This window comes from Poecilia latipinna, unplaced genomic scaffold (assembly GCF_001443285.1).
Source record: "Poecilia latipinna isolate Pla-1442-1.1 unplaced genomic scaffold, P_latipinna-1.0 Scaffold796, whole genome shotgun sequence".
In the NCBI taxonomy this organism is placed as follows: Eukaryota; Metazoa; Chordata; class Actinopteri; order Cyprinodontiformes; family Poeciliidae; genus Poecilia; species Poecilia latipinna.
The window spans coordinates 415274-431402 of record NW_015113412.1 but is presented as its reverse complement, the minus strand read 5'-3'; the positions used below and the strand labels follow the sequence as shown (position 1 = coordinate 431402).

Below are 16129 nucleotides of genomic sequence, written 5' to 3'. Positions count from 1 at the left end.
ATATATATAAAGTTAATTAAAAGATGGATTTGGAATCTACTTGGAATGTTTTCTCAAATAGCCTTAATCAATATCATTACCATGCCAGAAACTTTGAAATTCAGATTCTTTGACTCTTACAGTGTTTTTGTATATCACCCTGTGGCAACCAATTAGAATGGCTCGATCAGTGTCAAAGAAAATTAAGGCTCAGGTTTGCCCAGACGAAGAGTGTTAACATATTGCTGGAAGTCCTTTGGATGGCCTTCATGTTATTTAAAATCTTTGAAGATAACAAGGCTTTGAGAAGCTTAATCCAAGGAGCATCAAATCTGATGTCATGGCTGAAGGTTTAATTCATTTGAGTTAGACTTAGAGCTGATCCTTGTACAAAGGGGTGACATTAATATTCAGAATTCATGTGCTAAATTCATTTTCTGAAAATCTTGCTGATGCTTGGACAAATACCTTTCATTTATTCATGAGTGAGAATTTTGTTTGAGCTTTTTCCCTTTTTGCAGAATGAAAAAGCTAATGGGAGCATAAGTACACAGAGTTATTACTGGACTTTGAAGACTTATATTTGAAATACAAAAGCAAATTGAATAAATAAACACACAGTTTGAAGCAGTTATATTTTATGTTGTGATTTGGACTTCTTTTTCATGTTTTTCTTAATTAATGTTTTCATTATTATTAATCACCTTAGATAAATTTTTATCAGTACAAGAAGATGAAAATGAGTTTCCACATCTAAAAAAAAATGAAAAAAGATAAGTAGTCCCTTTTTAATTAATAAACTGGAAACAATCAAAACCTACCCAAGAATGATACTTATTTTAGATCTTATTTAATTTAACTTTCAAATCCACTAAGAGAAAAACTGATGTGGTGCCTTGGTGCCTTGGAAACACAACTTAAAGCAGGTTAAACCAAGCGCCACCTATGGGAGACAGAATAACTGCCCTAAAATTACTAGAGAAAGATTGACAGTTCGCCGCGGCCAATGAAATCCAAAACTTTTCAGCTACACCAATCAGAAGCCGCAAATGCAAAATCTCTTATTCTATTGGTTAGGTTGAACATACGGAACTGACGTTTTACAGCGCGGGTCTATTAAAAACTATCAGCCGCTAATCTGTAATATTTTCCAGGAAGCGCCTCAAACCTCGCTTGTAATGACTCTGTATTTTCTTTTTAATAGGCAAATGTAAAGGATCTGCAACACACTATTGTGTTTTTTGCAACTGTTTCCTGGTATTGTAATCTTAAGCGTTACGTGACTGTTCTTAAATTGGATTAGCACTGAGTTAAGTCAGTGTAACATAATGGATGTAGCCTACTTCTTCCTTAGCTAGGCTGATAGCTGGAACTTGGTGCTACTACGTTAACCACTGGAGTTTTCTGTTTTACTAACTTAATGGTAGAAATATGCCTCGTTTGCTGAATAACTCATAATTTGCTAGAAACACCTGTGTGATTCCTGACGTTACAGACATTCAGTAATTTCCTGCAGTACTCCAATCAGTTCAAGGAGACGAAATTTCGTTAACATGGAAAGCCACAGCCAAAGGTTTGAGTCCACCACAGGGCGAGACAGTAAGCATCAAAAGAAGAAAGGTTCTCACAACAGCACGTCCGGGTTTGATGAAGGAGACCGCAAACCAAAGTTTGTAAGTATAAAATGAATAAATAGAAGGGTTCAATTTGTTCTAGCTCTGTGAGAAATAAAGCAAACATGAGTCAGACTCGGACAAACTGAGATCCTTTCTCAATCTAACGTCAGATTTGTTTTGTTAGTGACAGGAAAAAACTAAATCACCGGCAAAAAAACAATAACAAAGGGTGTTAATAGCATATATTTTGTGTCTTTTGACTTTGTTTTAAATGTTTGTAAAGAACATTTTTTTTTTATTTAGTTAAGGTAAAAAAAAATATTTTAAAATGAACACAAAACCAGATGCACAAAAACAACAGGTCAGGAAGAAGACACCTGCAATAAATGTTCTCTCCTTATAGACCTTTCCTGGCTCACACATGTGAATTATCATATTTAAGATGGCAAAATTTTGTATTTGCCTGAATTGTCCACTTTAAATGTGACCTTGGCCGTTTTTTGACTTTGTTATTGCATGTAAGGACTTGAAAGTTAAAATTAGCACATGGGGTTTAGCCAGCCCTAATCCATGTGTTTCCTGCTACTACAAACCAATCAAGCCTCTGTCTGCTTCCATTCGCTAGGGAGATGTTGGTGTCTAGACAAATCGTCATAGTTGTTGGCAGGCGGTGGAGGTGGGGTGGGGGGGTTGTTTATTGTTGCACACACGTGACGTCCTTGTAGACAGGAAAGTTGTTTATCACACAAATTTTGGTAATTTCTTTTTGACCCCAGTTTTCTGACTGTGTGAGTTTAAGTGAATGTCATGACCATATTCAGAGAGTCTAGTCCATTCCAGTCTAGTCAGCTAAAGGAAACATACTGACCCTCTGTGATTGGGGTTTCCTGGGGACCTAAGAGGGGTTGCGAAGTCAGGTTGGCAGACTGACCTTAAATATAATTTCATGCTGTAGAAAGAAAGCGATTCATTAAGTTTTTTGGTAGTGGTTTATTCTATTCTATTCTATTTAGTCTGACATTTATCTATGGAAATGGCTTAAATCAGGAATAGCAAGAAATAAAACATTACACAAGTTTGATAAAATCTTCCCAGGGTCCATTTTTGTGTATCAAATCATGCTGAAACTAATAATAAAACAGCTAAAGCTGCTCAAAAGCAATAAGGTGAACTTTGTGGTTAAGAGTTTATATTTCAAGAAATATACATAATAAAGTAAACTGAACACTGTTAGATATGTAGTCAGTAGGATGATATGAAAAGATTGTATCTAATTTTTATTACAGTACAAGTTATATTGAAGTGAACTTTGAATTTGGAATAAGTGATATGCAACTTGTATTGTATTGCAATATATTGTGGAATTTATTGCATTAACAATAAAACATACACAATTAGAAATTCATCAAAGTCCCCTTACTGGTCAATTTGTTTCTGGACCAGTCAATATGACAAAAAAAAAAAAAAAAAGTATGTATGAGAACTAAATAATTCCAGTTACTTTTAGTTATTACACAATCATAACTTTTTTAAGCAAAAACAGCATTTATTGATGACCTCTTGGCACAGTCAGTGGAAAAGTAGTTCAGTGTTTCAGAAAAAAGAAAAATCCCATTCAGTTTCCAGTATTTGCTGTTTGCAAGCATCAATAATTTGATTTTGTTGTTATCACAAGATAACTAATTTATATCAAAAACATATTTTTTTACCTGGTAAAAATTTACTTAAAAAAAAATAAAGATTTTTTTATTTATTTTGCCATTTCATCTTTAAATTAAATGGCTAGACAGATGTTAGGGAGAAATTTTACAGTAATATGAGCAGGTTTCAGCCTTATCAGTGGATTAGTGATTTTATACCAAATCTGCATCAACTTTAACTTAGTCTAGATCATTTTAGACTCCTTTACGACACTTTCAGTACTCAAAAAGCATATAGTAGTGACAAATATGGATATTTATGCTCTTTTCCTATTTTATTTCTGAGCCTAATTAGAGTATTTAGAGTTGATTTTGAATGCATTTCACTGAAAATATTTTATATTTTTTGTTATTTTATTAGAATAACTTTTCAGAGCACGGGCAGCTTTCAAGATGTCTTCAGAATAGCATAAAATGCAACACATAAAAATGAATGTCGGTGTCAATTTCCATATAAAGCACTTTATAAATAATCAAGAATTGCTCTTAAGAGTGTACAACAAAAATTTAACAAGCCTAAATGCAATAAAGAGTTATCCCATAAGAACAGTGAAACACAACATAAAACATAAAATTTACTAGGGCAGGAAAACACATTTACTTTACTGGCACTAAAGAAGCTGATGAACATACATTAAACTGAACAGATGACAATCTTTTCCACTGTACAGTTAAAGCCTCCATAGTATTTCAACCAAACTTGTTGGGTTTTTTTTTCTTTTAGGCTGAGATTCTGCTGATGTTCAATAGTAGCAGACAACTGGGAGCCATAGAATATTTTGTTTTGTGAGGAAACTTTGACTTGCACCAATTGTACTTTCAGATAATACTGACTGTCAGGGAATATGGCGTAGTTTACAGGGGTGCGTTGATTGATCAACTCCGATTTCCTTAATTTTTATTGGATTGGCGATTAGCCAGTACTTTCATGTGAAACCGATCTTATTTAACTCTGCAAAGGTCTGAAAATAAGCTTCGTCCCCTTTTGCTCTGCTTTGAGAGAGGGCTGACTGACAAACCTGCCCATCAAGCTTATTGTTCTTTGTTTTTTTTAAGAAAATAAGATTGGAATATTGAATGTGTATTATGACCTTATATCATAATTCCCGACTGTGTCAGTAATAAAATCTTTGTCGGCCAAAATTGGAATCAGCAGGTTGGGCTTTTTTAATCAATCGCTCAGTCAATCTTTATTTGTGGAGGACTATTACACACAATGAAGTGACCAAAGTGCTTCACAGGTAAAATAGTGAGATAGAATAAATTTTAAGATCTGTAATTGGCCAGAAAGCTGAATTTGGTGCACCTCTGGTAGTTAACAGTTTTGCCATCTGTCTCTCATATTGTCTCCACAACACCTAATGTAGGCTACACTTTATTTGCAATAGGCTCAATGCTCAGGCCAGAATTAATCTCCTTAAGACCTGGCAACAGTCAGGTTGTTTGAGACAACAAACTTTTCAGTCTTCACTTTCAAAAGTTTTAGATTTTTTATTTGTCTGTCTCCAGGTGTGGATTAGCATTTATCATTTTCCACTAGCAATACCAAACTAGTTGGTCGTCAATTTGTCTTATCTGCTTTATCTGTCTCGCGGCTTCGCTCTTCTGTGCCACACAGTTGCTTACATAACAACACATTTCAAGGATTTATTTTTTTTTTCATTCTCAGTACAAAATGGAGTGAACACACATTATGGGATTAGCCTCTGGTTTTTATTATTTATTAAATGTCAGATAAAGGCTGCAGTGTGGCATAAAAATCGCAAGCTGAAGAGAGATTCTTATCCCCAATTTGAGACATTGCAGCATTTTTTATTTTATTTTTTTTTTGAGTTATTGTGAGTCGGATTGTGTCCTGCTGTTTAGAAGAGCGGCCTTGGACATGGTTGGGAATATTTGCCTTCCAGAGGATGAAGTTGATTTGTGTCCTGAATTCTTTCTTTGTTTTGCTCCCCATTATAGAACTTGGCCTTTAGAAACCTCACAGACGATGTGGTAAGATATGAGAAACTAGTACATATTCTATTATCAGACTGTGAACAATTTGACATTATCCTTTTTAAGACTAACTAATCCACTGATGTGAAGTGGGATTTAGTTTTTCTTGTGATAGTTTAGATTTACTGACATCTGGAAGGAGACAGCTGCTTTTCTCACTAACAAATAATTTCCTTGTCAGCTTTTCATTAAGGAGTAGAACATGCTTTTCACTGTATTTGTCAAGCAGAGTCTGCTTGTCTTCATACAATTTATGCACAAATTAGTGCTGTTTGCCTATTGTTCAAATTTTGTCTTCTCTATGTAATCATTTCTTAGATGCGTTTATAATCTCTCATGGTTTGTTTACTTTGTCTTTGGATTAATATATTCTTTCTTTTCACACATTAACACTGAGGTGAGCTGAAGCCCATCTCAACTGGATCCATAACATTCTTGTACCTGAAGAAGTTATTTCTCTTTTTTTTTTTTTCCAACAGCTGGACAGATTTGCAAGTATTCGAATTCCTGGCAGCAAAAAGGAGCGTCCACCCCTAACGCTCTCGAAACATAACCCCAATGACTGGTCCACTGCTTCAGCATCAACCCTCCATCATTTTGAGGAGTTCTCTCCAAAGATCACCTCGGAAAAAGAGATCTTGGCTCTGTTTGAGAAGATGATGGTATGTCTTATCATTATGATAACTTGCCTTAATTCTCTTTTAATTGAAGGCATTTTGTGACAACACTTAATATAATTCAAATAAAGCCAGTTGCTAAATTATAAAGATGTATATATATAAAAAAAATAAATTAAATAATTGCTCTATCCGAAATGTAGTTGATAAGGTGAAGTCTTAATTTTCAGAAAAAAAACTAAACATCTACAAGGTTTAAAACTCTGTAGTGCTTTATATTGTAAGAAAACGGACAACTTAGCTTGGTTTTACTCCTGCCACATTGACATATCTGTGCAGTTGTTTTTCCCTTTAATTCTGTGAGCCCTGCTAACCCTATCTGCTAGCCCTGCTCAGATGCAATCAGTTGAGTCACTCGCTAAAACAAAGTGCAGTATGTGTATTAAAAATTTGAACATTTTGATTGTTTTAATTGGTTAATCAAAAGTTAGACTGTATCCACTGTGTTCTTTCTTTTTTGTTTTGTTTTTGCTCTTTTTGTAAAAGTCCACTTTGGTGCAATGACAGCTGATTTAATGGGTTGCCTCTGCACCGCTGAATCTTTTCAAAAAAGCAACTTATTGTTTCTTTTTTTTAAATTAAAAAACAGTAAATGAGATACAGGAATAAAAAAGAAATAAAGTTGATGGCATTTTCCTTTCAGTGCACAGAATGTACATACTTTGCTTTGTACAACCCTGAATATATTTTCTAATAAAACATGTATGTTAAAGGTCATCATGAGATATCTACCTTGCATTACAGTAGCTTTTCAAAATATGAAAATAAATGAACCAAAACAGTGCACATGCTATTAAGTGTGATTAAAAGTAGCTTTAGAATCCACATCGTCTCTTCCGGTTAGTCAAGATGTTGTCAATTAGAGAAGCTGGGTGAAGCAGGAAAATGATGTGAAACCCAATTAGAGCTTATGATTAATATTTTCAATAATATCAGTAATTGGCAGGAAGGATTGTTTAGACCATGTTAGTTACTCTAATTAGGACCAAGCATTGCCATTAAGAGTCAAACTGGTGAGCACCCATTCAAACACCTGTAATGGCTGACATCATCCCAACTTGCTTCAGATCACAAAGCATCTGTATTTATTTATAGGCAAAAGGCGCCCAGGCAGAACAGAGAAATCACATATTCATAAACAAACTACATGCATATAACCAAAAGGAAACTTGATGCTGTTGTTTCTATTTGCCTAACTCCATAGCTTCTTTTCAAATGACAAACTGTTTATTGTGTTAAAAGACAGCTTCCCATATGGATAATGTGACAACTTATGGTTCATGTGGTTTTAACAACAAAATTGTCATTTTGTTTGTGTTGGGTTGTATTTGTCTTTGAACAAACATCTCTCACCCTTTTTTTCAGGAGGACATGAACTTGAATGAGGACAAAAAGACTCCTTTGAGGGAAAAAGACCTCAACACAAAGCGAGAAATGGTCCTCCAGTATATTTTTGCAGCCTCCAAAGCAGTGAGTTTTTTGGCTTACAGTTTTACCACCAAATATATTTTTTCCAACTAGTTTGTCATGTCATTTTTTTATGTTTGAGGTATACAATTAAATTAGAAAGAAATCAGAAACGGACATTTTTCCTTTATTTGTCTGTGAACGCTAATGGCCAGGTTTTTTCCTATGTTGCATCTCTTGGTAAAAAAATGTTGAAGTTGGTAAAAAATTGGCAATTTTGGGTCAGACTTAAAAGAAAATCAGAAATTGGTGATGGCTGTATGGTGTAGCTTTTTTTTAGCAGTTGTTAACACCTGTTGGAGCAGGATAATTGCTGCTTGAAAAAAGTGTATTATGTGGTGTCGCTTTGTGGGTGCAAAGTAATAGCTTTGATGATCTTTAATCTTATGATTGTGCACCTCATCTTCAATGCTACTTATTCAAATGCATTATGGGCTGCATGCTGACTCCAGTAACAATATATATGCCAGGTTTAATGTTTGGCTAATTAGTAGTGCTGTGAAAATTTTTACATGCAATGAGATCTTTTTACCATTCTACCTAATGAACATAAATCAAATTCTAGATTATTTTTCATGAATTCAGTGAATTTATCCTATTTTTTTCTAGCTTTTATATAAAATCTTAAAATGCATTCATTTTAGCTTCATCCTGTAAGGCAACAAAGGAAAAAAGTCAAATAACCTTCCACAAGGCACTGTTGTATGAATTTGGTAGATGGCCCTCTTGAGAAACACTTTCCATGTGAGCTGTTACTCAAAATAATTGTTGACCTTGGACTGTGTGTATTGCAGTAGTTGACTTGAAATAACCACTGTACCTCTCAACGACCCCTAGTTTGATCTTTTTTTTCTGAGTGCCCTTGCTGTGCAGGAAATTATGTTTTACTCAGTTTTGTCTTTGAAACACCAAGAATCTTCAGAGATCCCTTTAGTTTTGTCTCTCAGAGATCTTTGAAATTCAAGTCAGACTTTGCTGTTCTTATTTTCAAATTCTTATGCAAAAAAAACGTAATTACTCTGTAGATTCAACTTCATGGGGTGTTTATTTAGAGACCATCAGACCAGCCCTTGCTTCGTGTTGTGCTTCAGGGAAGTGAAGTACAAAATATTTTCCTGAAGCACAGAAAAATCTTTTGGAAAGAGTAGAAAGTAGAAATGTTGCTACTTTGAAATGCATAAATCTTATTTTCCATCCCAGTAAAAACATCTCAACTGGCATAATTTAGGGTATATTCTCAGTTAGCCTTTGTGAATCCCCCCCCCAAAAATCCTTTAAAAACAAACCAGTATGAAGACAAACATAGATTTTGATTATACGGTATCTAAAAATATCTCGCTTCACTAATTTTCTTTTTGGGTACAGTATATTAACCGGTTTAAGGTTAATGTTCATGATGTTGTTGCAATACCTATCACAAATAAGTACAGCAATTACTTGTTTCTAAAATATTTCAGGGATACTGTGTTACCATTTAATACGGTGCAAGTAACAAAACATGTACAGCAAAATGTTTGCCCTTATTTAAGGGCATAGTTTTTATTCTGTGAAGTAAACAAACGTTCAATTCAAGAGGGAAGACATATGCAAGTTTGCAAAAAATGCATGCCTAAAAGATTTTATTTTCACTTCTCGAAGAGGTAATTAAGGGAAATAAATATTTTGCAAATTGCCTTACCACTAAAACTTTTGCATATCCATCAAAGTCAATTTTCATCTACCTTGCAAATGTACGTCAACACAATCTGTTGCATAGTCTTTACTATGCAAAAACTATGCGCATTTCTCTTTTCAGATATATTTGGGATTATGGCAGATGTTTTATTTTATGAATTTGAAAATATGTTTATCTTTATGTGTAGAAAGCTGAAAAAAATCTAGTTACTGACAAGGTCTGCTTCTCTCAAAGTAAAACATTTATTTTGTAAGAAAAACCTCAAGGATAACGGCAAAAAAAGAAACAAACAAAAAAAAACTCAAATGAAATCCTACAAGGTTTATTTTATGATCAATGTCAGAAAACCTCTTAATAATGACGTTATTGTACGGGCATCATGAAGAAAGCCCACAGTCTCCAGTGGAGGAAAAAAACACACTGTTGCACATGTGAAATTGTCAAATCTTCCTGCTTGCTCTTTTTAAAAAATAAATTAAAAGAGCATTAAAAGGCCACTGATGCACTCACTAAAACCTTAGCCCTGGTGGAATTTCTGCCTGAGGCCAATGAAAACGTGGTCTTCAATAGTCTTATGGTTTTAAGACATTTGTGGGGTATATATTGTCTATTGCTTCGTGTTTTTAATGAAAACTAAATGTACATTTACATTTTAAAGTACTTATTTGTGCACTGTTACGTGTGAGTGCACATGAGCACAAGTTCATCTTAAAGACCTTCTGTCTTTGGTGGTTAATGCAGATGTGTTGATCTACTTGATTCTATCTACTGGGCCCCAAGCATTCTCCACACAGTCAAAACACACTGAGGAATGTCTTATTTGCAGTGGAAGTTCCCTTATGCTCCCACAGCAGGGCAGGTCAGAGGATGCCCCTGTGAAGTGATGCCAAGCAGATATCCAAGTGAACCGCATGATATTTTGAGAACTTTTGAAGTTGCTTCCTTATTTCAAAAATTATAGCAAGCTCTTGTTTCTTGATATATATTCTTTTGTCTCTTCTTTTTGCTTTCTTCAAAGGCATGTTTTGACATTTAAAAAAAGTCAAACTTGAATGATTTATGGTTGCTTTAGAGGGGGGAGAAGCTTATGCAGAACCGTATAACCTATAAGAAGTGTTGTCTGTTGATCAAAGTCATGTTTAAGCTTTTATTTTCTCTGCTGATTGCAAAAATCATTATAAATGACTTGGCATTTATATCTTTACTGAGGACTTTTATTGCTATTCTTGTATAGAAACTTAAAAATAAATATTTAAATACAGGTTTGAAAATCACATAAGTAGGGTAGCAAATGCAGCTTTCTGAAGTTTTACATACATGATGTCTTTTATCACCAATCTTGTTTGATCAACGTTGATAAATCAATTATGCCTTATCCACATTCGACTCTAGAGGAATATTCCTTTTTTTTTTTTTAAGTGGGAGGCAGTAAACTGGCTTTTTATTTAGTAAAAATACATTAACAAAACTTTGTGTAACCTTTCAAATGAAAGAATAACCATGTTGTTTATTAATACAAAATAAACAATTGGCTAATGACCTAAACGGTGACATCCCCATGAGTCACCAGAAAGTCCTGACTAATTATTCTCAGATTCACATAAACATTAGCTCATAATGTTGCAGATATTTAAGAAACTAATATTTCCAAGTCTGGGTGCATGTCCTCTGATCTTATCTACCTCAGTAAAAGTCTAAAATCAACCACTGTCTTCTGCTCTCTGATGAGAGATGTTTGACTGATAGACCGGCCCACCAGGTCATGTTTGCAGTTAACAAGAGTCACTGCAACTTGTCACCTGCAGTTAACAAGTTGCCAACTCAGCAACTTTCTTGCTATATTTAGTAACATTTCAGTAAAAAAAAAATAAAAAAAAAAAAAAAAATTCATTGATTAAAATCAAAATCAGCGTGTCAGGCTTTTTAAAGAATGGTAATTATTTGCAATTGGTAAGAAAACGGCAATCAATGCACCCCTATTTACAATCTTTAAATTCAAAATCAGACAATGACGTGTGAAAAAGGAACTGTAAGAAGAACAGAATGCTGCATTCTTTTTCACTGAACATTCCAGCTATGGTCTGTTTTGGTACCATGCAAATTATTGATCTCCAAATGGCACAACATGCGGAGCAGACAGACAATAACATTAGAAAAACAAAGCGTTGTGTTTCTGTGTCTCATACATTTTTGATTAAAATATGTTTGTTCTTTTTTCGTTGATGTTTCTTGTCGGATAGAGTACTCAAAAATTTATTCAAGATTGACAATGGTTCATAATAATAATATTCAAGAAAATTTTACTGAGTAAACGTAGCTAGTTCCTACCTATCTCTGAGCGTAGGGTACAACAAGAGTAGTATTCTTGCTAAAAAGCTTAATGTGAAATATCAGCGTAGATTAACCATTCGTCATTTAGCTAACATTATCTGCATCCAACAGCATTCCTCAGTTTGCTCGGTTTGTTTGGAAATAAACTGTGCAAAATCTCTACCTGTTGCTGGGACTGGCTGGTCTGCACACCGTGAACTATTCTAAAGCTCGTCTCCACTCGTTGAGCCACACCGGCGTTGGTACACTCATTGTGCATTTAAAGACGCTCAGACTAATTACCACGTTTTAACGACTAATCAAACTGTTGTAATGGCTGAAAAAAAGTGCAGGAGATACAGGATATGGGAAATGTGTAGAACAAGTCCCATCATATTCCCCCGTCTGTTGCCATGTGCCATACGTTTTGTGCATACTGCTGTTGCCATCGGGTGGTAAAGAATCTCACTCCGTTATCATGGGTTGAACTGTGGTGCCAAATTCTTACCCACCAGGTCTGCCCATTGGCTGCCCATACCCATACAAGGACCAATTAATGTTAACTAAATGTCATATTTGGTTTTATTGTGTTTTACTTGAAATTTGACTAGAAATATAAGGGATTTTTTTTTTCTTTTTCTTTTTCTTCAATTTTTTCAGGGTAGCCTGAAGAAAAGCCATCAGATATCTCCGCAGGAATTCCTCAGTGAGCTGAAGTCAGGGGTGATGGACGAACGTCTGTTTGCCTGTCTAGACTCATTGCGAGTGTCCCTAACGAGCAACCCTGTGAGGTACAGATAAGATATTAAGGTCTAATAATGGTTACTAAAGTTCCCTCCTTAGTTTAGTCACTATGTATGTTGCCTGTTTTGTAATTATATATTTTAAAATGTGCTTTAATTCAGATTTTGCCTTTACATTTTAGTACTTTGTTTAAATTTATTCAAATGTTTAAACTGGAACTCTTTGAACTGCTTTAAGGTCTTTCAGTTCCAACAGATCTTAATAAACTTGAATAAGGGACTTGAACTGTGTTAATGAGAGAGTTGGTCACTATGCTTTTTGCTGTAATCGAGGCTCGTGGATCTTTCCTCTTTCCTTTCTGTCATTTCACATTAACTTTTAACACTGCAATCATATTCTTAATTATAACATGCGTAGTTGAACTGTATTACTTAAAAACTTATCTTAGTTTAATGTATATGAGCTGGGTTTTTTCTCTCTCTCTCTCTCTCTCTCTCTTTGTTAAAGCGGCTATAATATGAGTGCCTGCTTTCTAATGTGGCATATTAGGCATTGAAAGGTTATATTCTTTGACACAAAATGTCTCATTTTCCTTAATCAAAAGTGAAGTAGCATTCAAAGGAGCTGGCTGCTTGTGTAAAGTTACTTTTATATATTTAGTTTGGCAATCCAGAGTTTGCACATAAAAGAATGATTTAGATGAACTAAATGGTTAGCAGTTTAGTTTAATGGTTTAAAAATCTATTCAGTGTTAAAAAGATCAGATTACATAATGAAATTGCATTAATTTCTGAAATGTTTCCAACAATGTTGTTTTTTAGTTTGCAGTTAGTGTTTCTAACTTGTTCCTATGGTCTTGGCAAACTGAAACAATTGGGCCCAAATTAGCTTAGAGATTACAAAAGAGATTACAAAATGTAAAACCTTTATAGTAAAATACAATCTTTCTTAGTTTTCATTTACATTTCAACAAACTATTTAAATAGTGTAAAAGTATTTTACACTATTTTCAATAATCAGTGTGAAGAGCCTTTATTGGCATTTCAGCAAATAAACACTTATCATTACTGACAGGCTTATTGCTTGTTTCCAGTGGCTTTTCAACAATTTATCTTTTGAGATGAGCTCCAAGTCCTTGAGGCTGTGCTTGCCATCACTTCAGTCTTTGGGTCCCTCCACAGATTTTGTGCCGGATACAAGCTGGCATGCAGACTGGGCCAATCCAAAACCTTAATATTTCTTCCTATCAGCAGAAACATGTTGGTAAAATTATAAGATTACTTTAAATCAAAATCTGAGATTGTCATGAGTAATGCTGGGCTCAACACTTGGTATGAAACCATGTGTAGAGAGCGTGCTGCTTAACTCAAACAATATTCTTCAGTAGAACCAACATATAAAAATACCAAGCTGTAATTGTGTCAAGTAACACAATAACACAGCAACCTGCTGTTATTTTAATGTTTTTTTTTTAAAGTTATTTTAAAGCCTTTCCAGTCTTTGTTTAGAGTCTTTCAGTTTAGTGGATAGATATTTCTAAATGTCTTCCTTCTTTTTTATGTTGCAGTAGTTTCAGTAAAATTGACTGTCAGGAGAAATGTGGCCGGTAAGCTCTGGTGTTTGATGAAGGGACCACTGATCAGACTGTCAGACTCAAGCCTAATGACAAAAGTACGGACTAGATCATAAATCTGGCTTGGCTAGAAACGGCATCAACCTCTCGCCTTCTAATAGCGCCATTAAAGTCCTGAGTTGCTGGATTGATTTGGAAGTAAAACCTTTTTGTCTGCCACAGTTTTTGGATGCTGATCAGTGTCACTTTCTTGGCAATGATGCAAACGGCTCCCAAGCATTTCCTCAGTGCAATGTGTGTAGCCTGCAAGAGGAGGCAGGAGGATATATTTTCCCATCTGGATCTCTCTGGTAGAGCAGACCAACCTAAAGTTAATTTCATAATTCTGGCACTTGTCTGACTCTTTTATGCATTACCTCAGCATCTTCAGTTCTCTGTCCCTATTCATAAAAAGAGGCCACAGCTTTACCTTATAGGTTCAGCAAGGCCACATGATGTAATTGTATAAAATGGATTTGATAAATGGATCTGACAAAAAAGTGGAAATTGGTTTTTGATACTGTATTATAACTGACCTTCATGTTTAAGGCTCCACAGTCATTTATTTTTAGCTTAGCTTCCACAAAGGTAAACACTCTTGTTTCTTACTTACCCCATACCAAAAAACAAAACCTTGGATGCCGTTTCTGCCTCGCACTGCCATGAACTACAAATAATGAGTCATGTTTCCTATGCAGAAGGCATTTTTCAAAAGAACTTTTCACTTCAACATTTGTTACATATCCTGCGGAAATATTTCTTATTTTGTTTTAGATTTTTAACATTGTTTTAACTTTAGCCTCCTGCTTTATCTCACTTTAAAGACCTGTGCTGTCATTGAAACGGCATATTAAAAGTTAGTTTATTTCTATTTTGTGGAGTACAAAACTTTCGCGGACTTCTTGGAACGCTTATAAGGATTCTCCAGGGATTCTTTAAGAAGCTGACACAACTTAACGATAAAGTTAAACAGATAAGGCCTTTTCTTCAGCTCATGTCTATTTGCTTCTCAGGGAAGCTTGTCGACTCTTTGAGATGACAGCCTTAATTTTATTTCCAATATTATGCACTTTACCAAACAACCTTATATTTGAGTGAAAATTATTTGTTTTTCTGATTATTATGTAGGTAGAAAATTAAAACATTTCAGCATCTCAGCTAGTGCTTACAATTTTTATGGTGATTAAAATATTAGGAGGTCCAAGGGAAAACCCAAACATCCCTCTCCTTGGCAGCAGTTTCGTGGTCATAGAAGAAGATACCACAATGTTGCCAGGCCAGAAGGAACATATGAGGTCCTCCGTTCTGATCTTGGTCTCCCCTTGGGGATTCCTACCAGGATGACGGAGCCAGAAAATCTCCAAAATGATCCAAACATCCAATGCTGATCTATAAAATTAACTGAGCCAGATAGTTCACAGTTTTTGAGTTTTTGCTGCAAAAACAAAATAGTTGCAACATAAAAATATGCTATTGTGTTTGGACTAAGAATGAAGGGAAAGACTTTAGACAGGAATTAGATTTTTTTTGTAATTCGGCAATGAACAACACTGTTCTAAATCAGACCTCTTCAGGAAGGTTTACTTATAAAATTATCTTTGTGTTAAAGCACCTACAGCAATCCTCGATGTGGAATGAGATCATATAAATTCTGTGTCTCCTCTTTGTCCTGCTAAGCGGCTGTGTGAACAACTGAATGTAAATCAGCAATGTGTTTTCACGGCACTGTGATGAGCTGTGCTCAATATGGCTCCAGACCGAGGACTTTCAGGGAGAGAATGTAATTGAAGTTTTCTCATTGGGGATGTGGGAGGGCTGCCAGATGCTAGGAACTAATGAAACCCAAGGGCTGGCAGAGTATGTTAGATTAGCAAACTGAATATAAAATACTTTAGTTGTTTAGACAGGCTGTATGACAAATAAAAAAACAAAAAAACAAACAAAAAAAACATCTAATTGCTCAAGGATGAACAGGCAGAAAGACATCACACAGATTTAGTTGTGTTTTATCTCTAAATTGGTCACCTGTGGATGATTCCGTAAGACTCTGTTTGGCTGCTGTTCGTGTTTGGTCGATGTCCTTAGTTGGAAATAACTAGCAAAACCATATTGGATAGACTGTAATGACTGTTGATGGATTTTTTTCTGCGCTAATAGATAATCTACTTGCATGGTTTCACATCTGTTACACTGGCATTTGCCAAATGAAATGTGTATAAACTATTGTGAACTTTAGTATAATGTACACCAACTCCAGTCTTTTAGGATCACGTTCCTGCATGTTCTCAATGTATTTTCGACCCAACACTGCTGATTCAAATGGCTGAATTATCGTCTCAGCATCTGCTCAA

The 16129-nt window shown here is 35.0% G+C and overlaps 1 protein-coding gene across 7 annotated transcripts in view; it reads left to right on the top strand.

Moving 5' to 3' along the window:
• The first annotated feature begins 1076 nt into the window (after positions 1 to 1076).
• Positions 1077 to 16129, top strand: part of LOC106956203 (protein diaphanous homolog 3-like) — a 170846-nt gene continuing 155793 nt past the window's right edge. For 4 of the 7 annotated variants that reach the window (XM_015046881.1, XM_015046883.1, XM_015046879.1 and 1 more), the window contains exons 1-5: positions 1077 to 1652; positions 5258 to 5290; positions 5773 to 5955; positions 7336 to 7440; positions 12083 to 12213. In XM_015046881.1, coding sequence (XP_014902367.1) covers positions 1533 to 1652; positions 5258 to 5290; positions 5773 to 5955; positions 7336 to 7440; positions 12083 to 12213 — 572 coding nt within the window. In that variant the 5' untranslated portion in view covers positions 1077 to 1532. The remainder of the gene's footprint in view (positions 1653 to 5257; positions 5291 to 5772; positions 5956 to 7335; positions 7441 to 12082; positions 12214 to 16129) is intronic. The other 3 variants (XM_015046884.1, XM_015046880.1, XM_015046878.1) reach the window with 2 other exon arrangements.